Source organism: Thamnophis elegans, chromosome Z (genome assembly GCF_009769535.1).
Source record: "Thamnophis elegans isolate rThaEle1 chromosome Z, rThaEle1.pri, whole genome shotgun sequence".
Taxonomy (NCBI): Eukaryota; Metazoa; Chordata; class Lepidosauria; order Squamata; family Colubridae; genus Thamnophis; species Thamnophis elegans.
In genome coordinates this window covers 95,118,699-95,134,579 of record NC_045558.1, presented here as the reverse complement: position 1 = coordinate 95,134,579, position 15,881 = coordinate 95,118,699, and the positions used below count along the sequence as shown (strand labels likewise).

At 35.2% G+C, this 15,881-nt stretch overlaps 1 protein-coding gene across 9 annotated transcripts in view; it reads left to right on the top strand.

The window, feature by feature from the left end:
- Positions 1 to 15,881, top strand: part of FBXL20 (F-box and leucine rich repeat protein 20) — a 61,515-nt gene that overhangs the window by 21,801 nt on the left and 23,833 nt on the right. For 8 of the 9 annotated variants that reach the window (XM_032235821.1, XM_032235812.1, XM_032235817.1 and 5 more), the window contains 6 exons: positions 8,279 to 8,333; positions 10,383 to 10,457; positions 11,787 to 11,881; positions 13,619 to 13,687; positions 14,478 to 14,573; positions 15,254 to 15,380. In XM_032235821.1, coding sequence (XP_032091712.1) covers positions 8,279 to 8,333; positions 10,383 to 10,457; positions 11,787 to 11,881; positions 13,619 to 13,687; positions 14,478 to 14,573; positions 15,254 to 15,380 — 517 coding nt within the window. Of the gene's footprint in view, positions 1 to 8,276; positions 8,334 to 10,382; positions 10,458 to 11,786; positions 11,882 to 13,618; positions 13,688 to 14,477; positions 14,574 to 15,253; positions 15,381 to 15,881 lie in introns of those variants that run through there. The other variant, XM_032235820.1, reaches the window with a different exon arrangement.

Here is a 15,881-nt window from a genome sequence, read left to right as displayed (position 1 = left end):
TATACTAGTTTTATATTCTCATTAATTACTCAGCATAGACGGTTTCTTTAGGGTGAATAACAGAGAGGAGCAGTTTTCATTTTTTTAAATGTAAGCAACAGATTCTAATGTGAGATCTAGGAGCTGATTAACAAAAAGCTACAAATCCATTAACTGGCTCTTGATAGTCAGCAAAAGTCTATTTTCCATTATGGAATTAAGGAACTAATTTAAACTGCTTTGTCACTGTGCCTTGGCTACTTAAAGAGCAGCATTTAGATTGGCTTTGCTATAGGTAAAGGCAGAATAATTAGTATTTAAAACTAGCTTGCTTATTGATTATCATAACATTTATATTTCTATTATATGTCATTGTTTCTGGCTTTTGAAATGTGCTTTTCTTAGTGTTTGAAATGTCCCATTTTCTTAGTGTTATAGCATATGAATATTAAAAATATGTATTAATGGGACTCTGCTTTCTAGAACATATTGTTAAGTGAATAGTGTTCATTTGTTTGAGATGTAGAAAATAAAATAGCCATGATGCAAATCAAACACTCAGAGTTTAGTCCTCTAGATCAAGGGTGTCAAACTGCTGGCCCATGGGTCGGATGCATCACATACAGGCCACGCACACCCCAGCTCCACCAAGGGGGGAAATGTCATGTGATGGCAACATGACATCACGAGTTTGACATTCGTGCTCTAGAGAGATGCTTTGAGGATTACATACTTATATTGTAACTCACCTGAAATTCTCTATTGCTGTTTATTTAATTTAGACATTGAATCACAGTGGATTCAATCTTGCAGATCACCTCAAACCATCTATTTTCCTGTGAGTTTTAATATACTTTGGATCTTTGTATTTAACCTTGATCAGTTTTCTGTTACATTTTTAAAATTATTACGTAAGTTGTGGTCTTAATAAACTGGTTGGCTGTGGCAGCTGATGAATTTATTGCACTGTCCTTTCCATATGAAAGACAATTGTCCTATACATATCTATGACTTTTATACAGGAACGTTAATGCTGCACCTCACAAAAAATCCATCTAGTCTAGTACTTTGCTTCCTCAACAGACAACCAGATGTTTCTGTGAAGCAATAAAGAAATGTCCTTTAAAATAATAATTATTATAGTAGCCTTAGTGACTTTTTTATGTTTAGCATTTTTTTATGTATGTCATAGGATTTGGAAGGAGGATAACCTACTATATCTTGCTGTCAATTCTGAAAATAACCAAGTATTTAGTGCAGTGGTGTTGAATCTATGGCACATGTGCCAGAGGTAGCACATAGAATCCTCTCTGGGCATGCGTGCCATCACCTCAACCCAGTTCTATCATGTTTCTCCATTACATTTCTCGCCATCCTTTGCAGGGAAACAAACTTTTGTCCCACAAAAAGTTCACTCAATCAATTCCAACTTCTCGCAATAGAAAAAGATCTTGCGAAGTTGGAATTGATTTCCCTGCACACAGTGGCAAGAAACGCTACAGAGAAACGTGACAAAGCTGGAAATCAGGTAGGCAAAGAAATGATTGGGGGAAGTGAGGGTCTGGGTGGTGGTGGATGGGACAATCTCCACAGTACTGCAGTGGCGAAACAGGCAATGGAGTGGCCCTCTCTTCTACCTGCTGCTTCTGCTTCGGGAAAGTGTGGGCATCTTGGTGGTGTGGTTGGTGGAGAAAGCTCTGTCGTATGGCGCTGCAATGGCGAAACGGGCAATGGAGTGACTGGTACGAGGTAAAGAGGAGGCTGCATTCCCTCTCTTCTCCCTGCTCCTCCTCCTCCTCCCCTCATGGTGGCTGCTCCATTTGTACATTGCAGTGCCCAGGATGCACTTTAATAGCATGGAGGGGGGGGATAATTTGCCTGGCCAAACTAATCCCGCAGTGTTCCCCTACATTGGGCTCAGCTTCGATCGGTTGGTCAGTCTGTCGGTGGCTCCATTGGCGGCGAACAAAGGAGCCCCATTATGCCATGCCTCATCCTTCCACCAAGCGCATCCAGACGTGCATGGCTTTTGGTCCACCTTTCTTTTCCTCATGGATCACAGTGGACAGAAAAACAACAAAGCTGCCCACTATAGCCAAGGGTACCCCTGCTAAACAAGCAGCAGCTGTGGTGTTGACGGTAGAGGAGCTTAGGACGGAGAAGCGAAGAGTATAAATTGGTAACTACCCATGTTGTACTTTTCAGCTCTAGACAATCATAGAATTTGCAGAGTCCTTGGGAGAAATGTATTGGGGGAGGCGGGAAATAAGCATATTTCTTTATTAGAACCACTCATCAGATAAAGGAGCAGAACAAAAAAAGCTATCCGGTTTCCATATAGTGGATTCAAAGCATTTCTAACCTTGTCTTTTCCTGCAAGATACAAGCCATGTGCCCTCTTTGCCCTCCCCCCTTTCTTGTTTTGAATATCCTGTCCAAAGGTAATTAGACTTTTTGGCTTGTAACCAAAGGTATCTAGGTTCAGATATCCCTACTTCTGTCCTGGATAGGACATTTTACGGTATTACAGTTTTCTTCCAGATAAATAATTGATGGGTATTCAGTTATGAGGAAGGTAATTTCTGTTTCAATAATAGAAATTAAAACTTTTATTCTAACAAGAAAAAAAATAAAAATGTACAGAGAAAATTGGGATAAGAATATAAAGAGAAAAACCAAGAAATGATATTACAAAAGTTTTTATTTTTTATTGTTGCTCAGCGTAATATTTCAAAAGCAGGGGGAAAAATGAAGGGGCATAAAAGTGCATTTATCACAGTTTTCTTAGAACAATTAGCTGAACTCTGCCTTGTTTTTCATTATTTTAGGTGGTAAAACCTCTATTCAGGTTAAATTGCCATGTTGGCACTTTGTAATACCCTGTTTCCCCAAAAATAAGACCTCTCCAGATAATAAGCTCTCCCCAAAATATTGCAACACAACAGCAGCCATGAGGTGACCACACTTGCCGCCTCCTGCACCTCAAAAATAATAAGACCTCCCCAAAAATAAGGCCAATTGCTTATTTCAGGGGGCAAAAGAAAATAAGACCTTGCCTTATTTTAGAGAAAACACTGTAAATAAGTGGATTTTGGGTTTCCATTTGGGCACTCAGTCTCTAAAAGGTAATTAGTATATTATTTTGATTTAGTGTATTCTTTGACTTAACATTTTGCATCTCAATACAGGCCTGTTCCTTATGTAAGCATTTCTGAGTTTTAACGGCAACAAATACTGGCCTGTAGATCTTTTTTAAAAAGCAGCTTAGGTAGTGCTATGCTACCTAGATGTTGAGTATTTGATTTTATAATCAAATTCTCATGAAAATCTTCATTTTTTTCTGTCCAAAATTAGCTATTTTTTAAAATAATTGATCCAGTTACCTCCCTGATGTCAGCCCATTTTATCACCATATTTCTACAATAGGTGGAGGATTTGGAAAACGATTTAGAACCTGGGCCTCAATAATATACTATGGTATGTAGCAACTACTGTAGAACTTTTATCTTTGAAGTGGGCTTTTTTGTTTTTTTGTAAAAAGCTATATGTTTGACACTATAATAGAGAATATTTTCAGAAATTGATTTCTTATGGAAATAAAATTAAGACTTGCTCTCAAACTACTTCATTTTAAAATTACAAAGCAAGTTGCAACTTATGAAAGCATATTCCACAACAAATTAGTTAGTTTGGAAAGTATAGTACAAAATCTTTCTGCAGATCAAATCAATTTTGACTTTGGGAATACTTCTTGATAAACTTAACGATGTGCCTTCTGGATTGTTTCATGTAAGTTTTTGAGAACTTTTATGAAGCATAAGAAATAGCTTTGAGTATTGGAAGCTTCTTGCATGCAAGCTGTGAAAAATTATTAATGCAAATTAGCCTATGAGATTTTGAAAGAGAGCTTTATTCAAAGGATTGCCTTATAAGTAGGCTTCAGTTTCTACAAGACAAAGACTGGTGTGTTTTCATACAGAATTATTGCATAAGTAGTTGTTTCTGGATTTTTTTAATAGCAAAGAATGTCTTGGCATTTCATGTATGGGGGTGTCAAGACAAAATCATTACATTTTTCTCCGTTCATTTGCAATAGTTGTTCAATGGTTAATTTCCAATTTTAATGACTTGGGAATCTTTTGATGATTTTGATTTTAATAATTAGGAATCTTTCTTTGGGCCTGACACTGAAAGCTTGTTTGTCTCTTCTCATTGCCAGCTTGACATGCACTAGAAAGCTAAGAAAAGACAGATGAATGAAGTAGAAATATGAGCATCTGTTTAGCATCTTCTTTTACACAGTGGCAATTAAACACTTCTGATAGAAATGAGAAAGTATGAATAATAGTACTAGCAGTGAATTAGTACTATTCTAGAGTATAACTAAAATCTCATTGATATGCTGTAGTGTCATATGCATTATATAACATTAAGTCAGATTGTGACTTATCAAACTTTAGTTGTTCATGATATTTAATCCATTCTGTAAAGATATTGCAGTTGATTTTCCAGGAACAAACTACAGTTAGTTAAAACCTAACTAATGTTTACAGTTCCATATATCTAAAACCAATATTTTAGATAATTCTGATTTGGTTTTATGGTGCACTAGAAAATAAAAGGCAAAAGTTAAAACTTAAAGTGCTCCAAAGATTTTAGTATCTTGAACTAAGTCTCCTGCTGCAATGCAAACAATCTAGCAATAGGATTCTGTCCCAGATGCCTTCCTTCTAAAAGCAGAGAGTAACTAGTTTCATAGCTGCTACTAGAATAGAAGATTTAAAGGAACCAACATAGAGTTAATAGAACTTTATGTTCAAATCACCATTTTACTATCTGCAGATAATCTTGTCTTTTACAATCTCAGCAGTAGAGATATAGCTGCATGACAGTAGGAGTTATTGTTTAACATTAGAATCTTGAAAAAACATTTATTTCAAGTGATGTTTTAAAAAGAACTACCAACTTGCTGACCGATTAATGACCCTAGAAAATTATCTGCTCTTGTTTGCTTCTCCAGTTCTCCAGAAGTCTAATGTACTTTCATTAAAAGCTAAGCTTTTTACACTATGGCATGCCAAACATTAACTATAAATTAATAATTTTTATTCTTTCCCAGGACATCGCCCTCCTGTTTTCTCCCGAGAAGAAGGGGGGGAGGGGAATGAAAATTTAAAATGTACTGAACTTGGTGAAAATTATTACAGTTCTTTGGAAACAATTTTCTCTGAAGATATAGTATTTTATATTTACTATATATAAATATGGTTCCAGAACAAATCCGCGAAGCCCTTATCCGCGGAGACATAAGCGCAAAGACTAATTCGTTCCGTTCAAAGCGCTAAGGAAAAACGCGACCCTACTGCGATGACATAATCGCGAAGGGGAAATCCACGCATTCCCAAGCACTCAGTACCCTAAACCTAACCTTAAACCTAACCCTAACCCTTACCTTAATTGAAATTGGCTTTCTGCCGTGGTGCCGTTTTAAAGCACCCTTCTGTTGCCGCGGTGATGACGCGCGGTGATGACGTCGCGGCTTTAGCGACGCGCTTATGTCTCCGCGGATAAGGGCTTCGCGGTTTTGTCGTGCCACGTATAAATATTTCTAACACCATGATCAATCTTTAATTTAGACAGAATTTCCTGACATTTCCTTCACTAGCATCTGTATTCCAAGGCATTCTCTAACTTTGTGGTTCCTTAGGCCAAGTACTGAAGCATAGAGATGGGAACTGGCATTTTAATGATTCTAGAGATTGTAATAAGGATTCCAAAATTAATTGTAGAATGAAGTTGTGGCAGCCTAGATGAGAAATGTTCTTGAAATATTTCTATTGTATGCTGAAAATGAATGCCTTGTGTGGAATCATGAATGATGGATATAAACCACAATGATTTAGGAAACCACAGTAAGCCAAAGTGAAACAAACCACATTAAAGCTTAAAGCAGTGGGTGAATCTAACTACAGATTATTTCTGAAGGGAGCATTAGGCTTTGAAAGGAATATGCTATAAAGTTTAAAAACTTTTTTCCCTTAAACATTAAAATTTCCCCCTTACTCATCTTCAAAAATATTCTCCTTTCTGTACTAATATCACAGTAGATATTTGTAATATCTCTTGTTGGTAGTGAGTGGACAATTCTTCCTGCCAGGGAGTAAAGTTTTGTTCAGAAAGTTGTAATCCAAATTCACAAATTGTATGTGATACCTCTTTCTTCTTCTGGTTTTCTACTTACTCTCAAATTTCCGGCAATATATATTCCACCAGTGCATCTTATATAAAGTATGATGGTGTAGAAACATTGGCTAAATACCAGGAGACTATGAAGATGTCCAAATTATTTATTTATTAAATTTATATGTAGCCCATTTTACTATTAAGCAAAGTTTTTGTTCACATTGGTTTTAAGATAAGGGTGCTGAGATTTCTTAGTTACAGTGATCAGTCTGCCCATAAGAAAAGCAAGATATTTTTTGTGTCCATGACAATAGCTGTCAACCTTTTGCAAATAATATGATTTAAGTTCCACACCTGAAGATTTTGTCCAGAATTATTTGATGGTTGAATTCACATTGTTTTAACCCTTAATATGGCTTGTTTCACTGTGGCTTACTGTGGATTCATAAAACGTTGTGTTTATATGCCATCATTTATGATTTTGTTATGTTAAGCAAACTAAACTTCAGTAAATCAAGTTAAGTTGTGACTTTGTGTGAAGTGTGAACCTACGGCTTGGTAATGGAGGGAAACTTCTGTTGCAGAATGGGACCATTTGCCACAACCAACTTGGCACAGCTCATGGCCAACTCACCATGGCCAACTTGCCACAGCCAAGTTACCGTGGGCTAAATTGCTGCAGAACAATTCAATAATTCAATTTAATTATTTAAATTTAATTAAAACATTTTAATTTTTGTCATTTACATTTCATTTTGTTACTCCTTTGAAATCCTTTCTTTATTCTACTCCATTTCTTCGACATTGTGAAGTATCGAAGAAATGTCTAATCTAAGTCCAAGAAATGTCTACGTCTAAGAAATATAAGTCTAAGTGCTATTGTTTTTGCTATTAGTGTAACTCTTGTCCTGCGGCGAATTGGCCATGGCCAGTTGTCCTATAACCCTTCTGTTGTGAGGGAGAAATAGTTTAAATTAGTCCTGTGCTACTCTGTCTGAACTTGACAATGTAACTGTTTTAATACTGTGCTCTCAATTTAAACAGTTATAGAGGAACAAAAATCTGACTCTAGTTTTTACTTTTACGTCCAGACAATGCTCATATCAGAGCGTCAGCAAAAACCTAAACTAAACTAACCTTTTTTAAATTACCATATAAAACACAGATCTATATCCTGATTTATATATCCTATATAGCTCTATATCTATATACTTGGCCTAGTACATTCTATTTTCCATTCAATAGGAAATTGAAAATCTCAGATATTGGAACTATGTTGAATTAAGATTCTCAGTGGCTGAGTATGATGTCCTAAAGAATACCTTACTAATAATCAAATATTCTTCAAAGTCAAGATCTTTGTGAAAAGCTATCTTTTAGTTGCATCATAATGAAGTCATAATGAAATGATATCAAGAGTGAGGATAGAATTATAATTTTTACATGCCATCATGTTTTAAAACAATATTTTGCGATGTATTACAAATTTTGTGATTTAATCTGGTTAATTCAATTTTGTTTAATATGGTAGTTTTTGGTTTGAGATTCCAAATAATACAACTCTTTGAACTGATAGATGTCACATTTATAGATGTTACATTATAATTTAGATTGTTTCTATCAGTAATTTTAATCTTTGTCTTCACCACTTCATTTAATTAATTTCACCAATTTTAATAATTACTAATTTTGATTTAAATTGCAAAGAATGCAGAAGCAGAAGATGTAATTCTCCAGCTAACTAAAAGTTAGACACACAATTCAGTTGCATTATCTTAAGCAATGAAATATATAATTGTAAATTTTTTCTCCAATATACCTCAATTATTCAATTATAAATAAATTAATAATATTATGCCTTGAAATAATATATAGAATAAGCTATAAATTATTGTTGTATTAAACAACAATAATACTGCTCAATTGTAACTTTACATAAGTGACCACTCACTTGACTTTTTTTTTTTTTTTTTACTGATTAAATGTCACATTCTACTTTTAGTTTTTCAGAATTGAAGCCTGGATATTGAAACCAGGTTTCCAAACAAAACTTGATGCTTAAGTCATTTTGCAGACATATACATTTAGTTATTTTTTTGTGTGTGTATTTTAACAGAATATTCTCCTTTCTGGATGTGGTCACTCTATGCCGCTGTGCGCAGGTTTCCAGGGTAAGAATATTTGCATACTAGTACTGGTAAGGCTTTCTCTATTGGGTATCTTCAGGCTATCTCCAGAAATCAGATCAAATCTTGATTATAGATCAGCATATGAAACCCAGCAGTGTGTCAGCCTTAAGTAATATTCAATGTGAGCCTATTTCTTCTCCACAGTTTTTGTATCAAAAATGCCCACTCATTTTGTTACTCTAACATGCAGAAACTTACGTTGCTGGAAAATGATGAACCTGCAGCTAATGCATTCACTTCATCTATAATTCATGTTCACAGGTCATTGATAGCAACAATTTTTGAGGGCATGGATGGGAAAGGGCTAACAAAATGGATTTTATATAGGCAGTCCTCAACTTAAGACCAAAATTGAGGGCAGAATTTCCATCGCTAAATGATATAGTCATTAAGTGAGTCAGGCCCAGTTATATAACATGTGTTCTGATCTTAAGTGAATTACCATGATTATTAAGCAAATCCAGCTTCTCCATTGGCTTTGCTTGATCAAGTGACCCCAGGATGCTGCAATCATTGTAAATACAGGCCAGTTCCAAACACCCAAATTCTGATCATATGATGTGTGGATGCTAAGTGTGAAGACTAACTTTTTTTTAGCACATCATAATTTTGATCATTAAATGAATGATTGTAAGTCAACTATTCATAGAGAACACAGAGAAATCTATGTGAGCTATACTGGGCTCAATAATGAAATGCTTGTCCGGAGGGAAAAGTCTTAAAATGCTCAGATTCATATTTTACTAGACATCATCAGGAATAGAAATTTAAAACTGAAGATCATTACTGAGAACATTTTCCTATATTCCTGTATGATTCATTACTTTTGTAGAAATGCACATAGTATACCTCAGAGGAAATCATTTTTAATGGTGAATGGACTAGACCATGAGCAGAATAGCACAGTTATTATAATTCACAGTGTGAATTGGATAATGTGATTTAATAATCCTGCACATCTGTAGCACATTCCCATTACATTAAATTTTCCAAATTTGCTACCCTCCAGATGTATTAGACTTCATTTCCCATAATTTCCAATGAGATTACAAAATACTGAATGTGGATATAGTACTGTGTTGAGAAGTTCTGAACTTTTAGGGGCTTATTGCTCTGATTGCCCCATTTTAAAAAGAAATGCCAAAAAAGAAGTCAAATTAGTCAAAAAGTTGGAATATTGCAGTCTAGGGCTGTGCATATTCTTTAGAATTGGTAGTCTGCAGTACCTGGTGAATGCATGCAGAGGCCAATTGGAGCAGCTTCTAAAACAGCTGCACAAGCTTAAGAAAAGGCCCAACTGCTTTAATACATTGCAACTCTTCTAAAGGATTCACATAACCTTGTTGGAATTAATAAAATCTGCGCTGGGAGACATAATTGTAAAAAATAAATTGCTTAGAAGCATTATTGCAAAAACAATAAAAGCATTTAAAGGATTTCTCAAACTATCAAATATAAGAAAAGTGTGATCAAACAACAGAAACATCTTTTTAAAAAGGGGAAAGCAGATATATAATCTGCTCACTGATTAAATTAAAGATTCTTTGCAGCTCCTCATATTTCATAAGGAAGCCTTTCTGCGGTTTTAAACATCTGGGCTTTAAATGATATTATCTGAATTAAGATAGTTCAGGCAACTGTTGTATATTGTATTATTATATTAATTACACAGAGCCGGTACTCCAAAAACATAATGAGGCATTATTATTTGGGAAACGGAAATGTGCAGGAGTAACTTGTGAGTTGTTCATGCATGTATGTATTTTCTATAATTTCTGAATGTAAGATTTAAAATGGTTAGCTACAGAAAGATTAACTCAAATCTGCATTGTTTTAAACTGATGCATGTTTAGACTATTCATGCTTGAATGTATTGGTTCTCATGAAGAAGTAACTTAGTGATAGTATTTCTAGAGGACAGAAGCTTTGGAGTGACTCAAATAAATAGAGAGGCTATATCTGCCCTCAGTTTTTCTATATTTAGAGGTATATATCTGACAATTTTTCAACTTTTTGCCAATTTCATTACAGGCATGGAATGTCCTAGCTTTGGATGGTAGCAATTGGCAACGCATTGACCTGTTTGATTTCCAAAGGGACATTGAGGTATAATTAAGTGACATGCAAAAGATTGTCTCTAGATAAACTGTAACTACTGTACTGCCTCAGATTAGTAACAAGCTATGTCATCTTTTCAGATCTTCAGAGACAAATTGTTAATTTTTACTACTCATTCCAAAGAGCGTTTAAAGCTATAGTATGCTTTTAATAGAACACCACATTGATTTATACTGTGATTGCTTATCTCTGTATGAATTAATTCAATATCCTCTGTACACAAAGATTTATGTTCCTAACCTGAAAATATTAAAGAAAGAATCGATTATCTGAGGGAGATAATAATACTCTCGATTTGAACATTGTGCCTTATAATTATAAGGATATATCTTTGAGGTATAAATAGCATTGAACAACATGAGGTTACGCATCAAACTATAGAGGTTTAGGGTTATCATTAAAAGTCACCATATTAAAAGATGTTGGGTTTAGATTTTTAGAAAAGTAATGAAAAGTAGTAAGGAGGCCATTTGGGGATTTGTTTGTTTGTTTGTTTTAAACAGTCTCCGGGCATTTCTCCTTATGCCGTTCTTTATGTGACAGCCGATGCTGTAAGGATAAACCTCAATAGAAAAAAAAATGCGGAGGCTACATGCACTTGAAAAGTAATTGTGATGCTTTGCCCTTTATAAATATGTCTCACGTTTTTATTGGTTCCTGTAGCCAAATTAACTAATTTCTGCCTTTTTAGCACCCAAGTGTATGCTGCTGAACAAAATCCCTCTGTTGTTTCCATCACAAACAGTAACAAGATAGCCAGTCAGCTTTCTCTAAGAGAACTTCTCTTTCTCCCTCTCCCTCTCTCACACACACACATTTCCCTCTATATAATCATATGACCATGGAATGTATAATTATGTGGCTAAGTTAGCTGCATGGTCTTTTGCAGGCACAAATTGAGAAAGAATATAGCACAATAAACAACATATGAGTTGGATAACAGCATACTAAATTATGCTTTGTACTTATGCTTGAAAATATTCAGCTGATCAGTTTGCCACAGAAAAGCATCTTAGTGCCACAAACGTAGCACTATAATATAAGCTTCAGCTTCTGTGAATCGATCCTAAAGACCCCTATTTATGAACCAAATGAATGCAGGCATTCCACAAAACATATTATTCCAAATATAATTTAAGTATAGAATAAATGCCTAGAGGTGAAGGAGGATAACAAGATATGATAAAAATATATCATAACAAGATGTGATAAAAATATATCAAATAGGAAAAGATGTTTTAAAGAAAAAAAGTTGTTTGCTGCATGTAAAATTAAGCAAGAGAATTAATTTAGAAGATTTTCGTCTTCTTCTTTCAGGGGCGTGTAGTAGAGAATATTTCTAAAAGATGTGGAGGATTCCTTCGAAAGCTGAGTCTACGTGGATGCCTAGGTGTGGGAGACAACGCATTGAGGTAGTGAGGTCAACACAAATTATTTAACACCTATCTGAGAACTGGCCATGAGATGATAGGGCAGGTACTAATTTTGGGTACAGAAATTGAGGCTGCAGAATCCTCAAATATTTGATTTCTGCATTACCGTAATTATCTGTAACATCAAACTAAAGTATAACTTTGATGTTATTTATAGGAGGGAAGCATTCTTTCTCACTCCTATTTCCAGATCAGTCCTGCACAACTCATTGAGTTGCTTGCATTGATAAATTAAAATTCCTCATGGGCCCCAAAGAAATACTAAGAGTGCCAATCAACTATTCCATGATTAGTGGATTAGCAGAAAGGCTGGTACTAGCAGCAGCAGCAGCAGCAGCAACACCAGTAAACCTTGGAGGTAGTTGGTAACATGTTTTGGGGGGGCATCAGTTTTAAAAAAATATTGGTAGGCTTCACAAAGCTGTTTGTGGGCTTTATGTAAGCCTGCTGTAGATGTTTCTTATCTCCACACAACTCTAAGCAGAAGATTTACTTCCACGCAATACTACACAGAAATGTAATGAGGAAACATTTAGAAGTCTGGGTAATACACAACAAAACAGTTAAAAACAAATCTAAAGAAATATTGAGAACAATTAGATATAAATCTAAAACCAAAATTATGGGAGAATGGACTATATTCTGCACAAAAACACAGACTGGCTTCAGCTTTATCTAGAAGAATGAATTTGGAGCAAACTGAAATACTTGCTTTCATGGCCTGCCTATAGATATGCTTATAATTGAATAAGCATAGAATTCTCATCTTAGATTGAGAAACGTTAAATTAAGATGAAGTCATAGGCTGTCAGGTATAGCATAACAGGTAGTCCACAATTTACAACCACAATTGAGCCCAGCATTTATGTTATTAAGTGAGAAATTTGTTAAGTGAGTTTTGCCCCATTTTACGATTTTTCTTGCCACATTTGTTAAGTGAATCACTGCAGTTGTTAAATTAGTAACAAGGTTGTTAGGTGAATCTGGTTTCCCCATTGATTTTGCTTGTCAAAAGGTCACAAAAGGAGATCACATGACTCTGGGACATTGTAGCTGTCATAAATGTGAGTCAGTTGTCAAGCATCCAAATGTAAATCGTGATCATGAGGATGCTGTAATGGTCATAAATGAAAAATGGTCGTAAGTCACTTTTTTCAGTGCCATTGTAACTTTGAACAGTCACTAAGGAACTGTTGTAAGTTGAGGACTACCTATATAGTTTCTGTCTGATGCGTCCTCAACTCACTCCTGGTAGGATATACTGTATCTGTTATATTGCTTAAGTAACTAAAATAAATACCTTTCAATCCAGTTATGGTTATCTCAGTAGAGCAAGGGTGGGAAATGATGGCCCATGCTGGCCCAGGTGTTCTGGGAGTTGAAGTTCACAAGTCAAGTCATAAAGGGGCAATCATTCCCCACCTCTGCATTATTTTTTAGAGGTTATATGATACATAACCTCTGAATTCCTACATTTGTGGTTTTTAAAAATAGGTGCTCAACATTGATACAAATTTTCAATATAATTATGTTTCATGGTTTTTGTTTTTTGCTTCTTAAAAAACTGGGTTTTCTCCCTACATATTGTCAAAATTCTACTAAAAGTTGATGTTGCTAGCTTTACTTTTCAGTGCATATGAGATTTTTAAAAAGTCAAATCATGTGATAAAACCTTTCATTAAAAGCCTGAAAGAATGTATGTTTCTTTGCATGAAGGATATTTGCACAAAACTGCAGAAATATTGAAGTGTTGAATCTAAATGGCTGCACCAAGATTACAGATGCGTAAGTGATCTTTGTTTTGGAGTTCTGAAATATTGCATTAGCTCTTTAAAATGTCAGTCTTATAGCACTTAACTGAGAGTAAACTTCATTGGAAATTAGTCTGGTCTTCTGAGGAGACATATATAAGATTGCACTATGATTCCTCTTCCCAATGGTCTTCCCTGTCCGCCTCCCCCTGGTCCTTTTTTGTTGTTGTTAGTTTGCTTAAATATGGTATTTTCATGTAATTGTTCTATTTCTTATTTCATGATTAAAAAAGGATTTAGGAATGGGATTAGAATAGATTAGTGGCAGGGCTCATCTTAATCTCTTTACCAGTACCCTCATTCATTCATCCATCCATCCATTCTTTCTTTCTTTTCCAATCTCTCCACATTTCTACTTCTCTACCAATTCTCAAGTCTGTCATCAAGCCTATCATGCCTGCCTTCCTCTTGATACAGTTCTCCACTTCCACAAACCACTATCAACATCCAAAAATTTCCCTCTGCCAAACTCCTCCAGTACACCCTCAACCAATTTCCATACATACTACTGCCATCTCCATCTCTTCATATTGCAACTCAGTTTAGTGTTATCTCCCATTTGTAAATTTCCAGTGTTTTCAACCATTTTTATTTTTATTTCTTGTCACAAGAAAATCATTGAAGAAGGTAAGATGGAATAGCGGCACAATATCTTAATTGCTAGAATTAGCTGTTGTCATCCATCTGAAAATGTCTCCAATGCTTTTTCCTACTTTTTAAAATAAAATATAAAATGAACCTGTGGGTATTCTATTTTCTTCCAGTACATGCACTAGCCTTAGTAAATTTTGCTCAAAGTTACGGCATCTTGATCTAGCTTCCTGCACATCAATAACCAACCTGTCACTGAAAGCACTGAGGTGAGTGTTCAGATTGTTCATAAAACTAATCACCTAAATAAGGTTAATAAAAGTAGACTCATAATAATTATCTCTGATTTAAATATGTCAGATGCCTTTGCAATGCATTTCTTCTCTTCCTTGTCCAAGTACTAATAGTAATGCAGTTGGCCCAGTTTACATCTTGAAGGAATAAATATGTGGTTCTTTTGTAGTTAATGTAGCTCCTGAGACTCAGATAAGCAGGACACAGGAAGACTTTTTGTATGCCAGTAAATGGTTTTCTGATCCCAGAACAGTTCATAAGTTTTAGATTTTTGATAAATCTTTCAGAAGCCATGATCAACAAGATTTACATTGGAAATGTTATAAGAAATATGCCAACAGAGAATTATGAGTCAAATCAGAGATTCTCTCATCTCAAATCCCTAATAAGAATGCAAAAACAGGCCAATATCTTTTCTTCAGCCCTATTTCTATAGCTATTCTGTTTGTTCCAGCTATAGCTTTCAATTGGATTGTCTATTAAGGCTGTGTCAGAGAAGAAAACTGTTAACATTTAGAACATTAGATAAATAAGTTTAGAACAATAAACATAAGCAAGGGTTAACCCACCTTGGTTCCTGAAGCAAGATGTTTATCTTTAGAGTTAATATGTACACCTGCATTTTCTTTCTGTGTTCATCCCTTTTCCCCTTCAGTGAGGGGTGCCCTCTACTAGAGCAACTCAATATCTCGTGGTGTGACCAAGTGACAAAAGATGGCATCCAAAATTTGGTGAGAGGCTGTGGTGGACTCAAAGCTCTGTTTCTTAAAGGCTGTACACAGGTACTGTACAAGTCTCCACGGAAAGATCAGTAGTCTAGAAAGCTGAATTTGGATTGGCTGGATTTGTTCAGAAAGTTCAGTAGCCTGGAAAACTGGATTGGCTGATTTATTTCATACAATGTCTCATCACTTACATATGAGGCATTGAAAATTGAATAAAAAATAAATAATAAATCTAAAGAAACAAGTTTATTCATATATTTATTATTTTGTTCTGTCATCTCAGACTATCCAAAACGGTTAAAATATAGTTTGCACAATTTGTTCGTTAAATCAGAACATTAGAGGTAGTCCTTGGGTTGCAATACTAATTGGGACCAAAAGATATGGACCTAAAATGCAACATCATGTGACTGCATTTGTTTAGTAACAGCAGTCCCAGCAGTCCCTGTTGCCATCTTTAAGCAAGGATTGCACATAATTAAGCAGGGACCTTATGTGATTGCAACTTGCAATTTCCTACCAGCTCCCAACATGCAAAATTGGGGAAGTTGGCAGGAG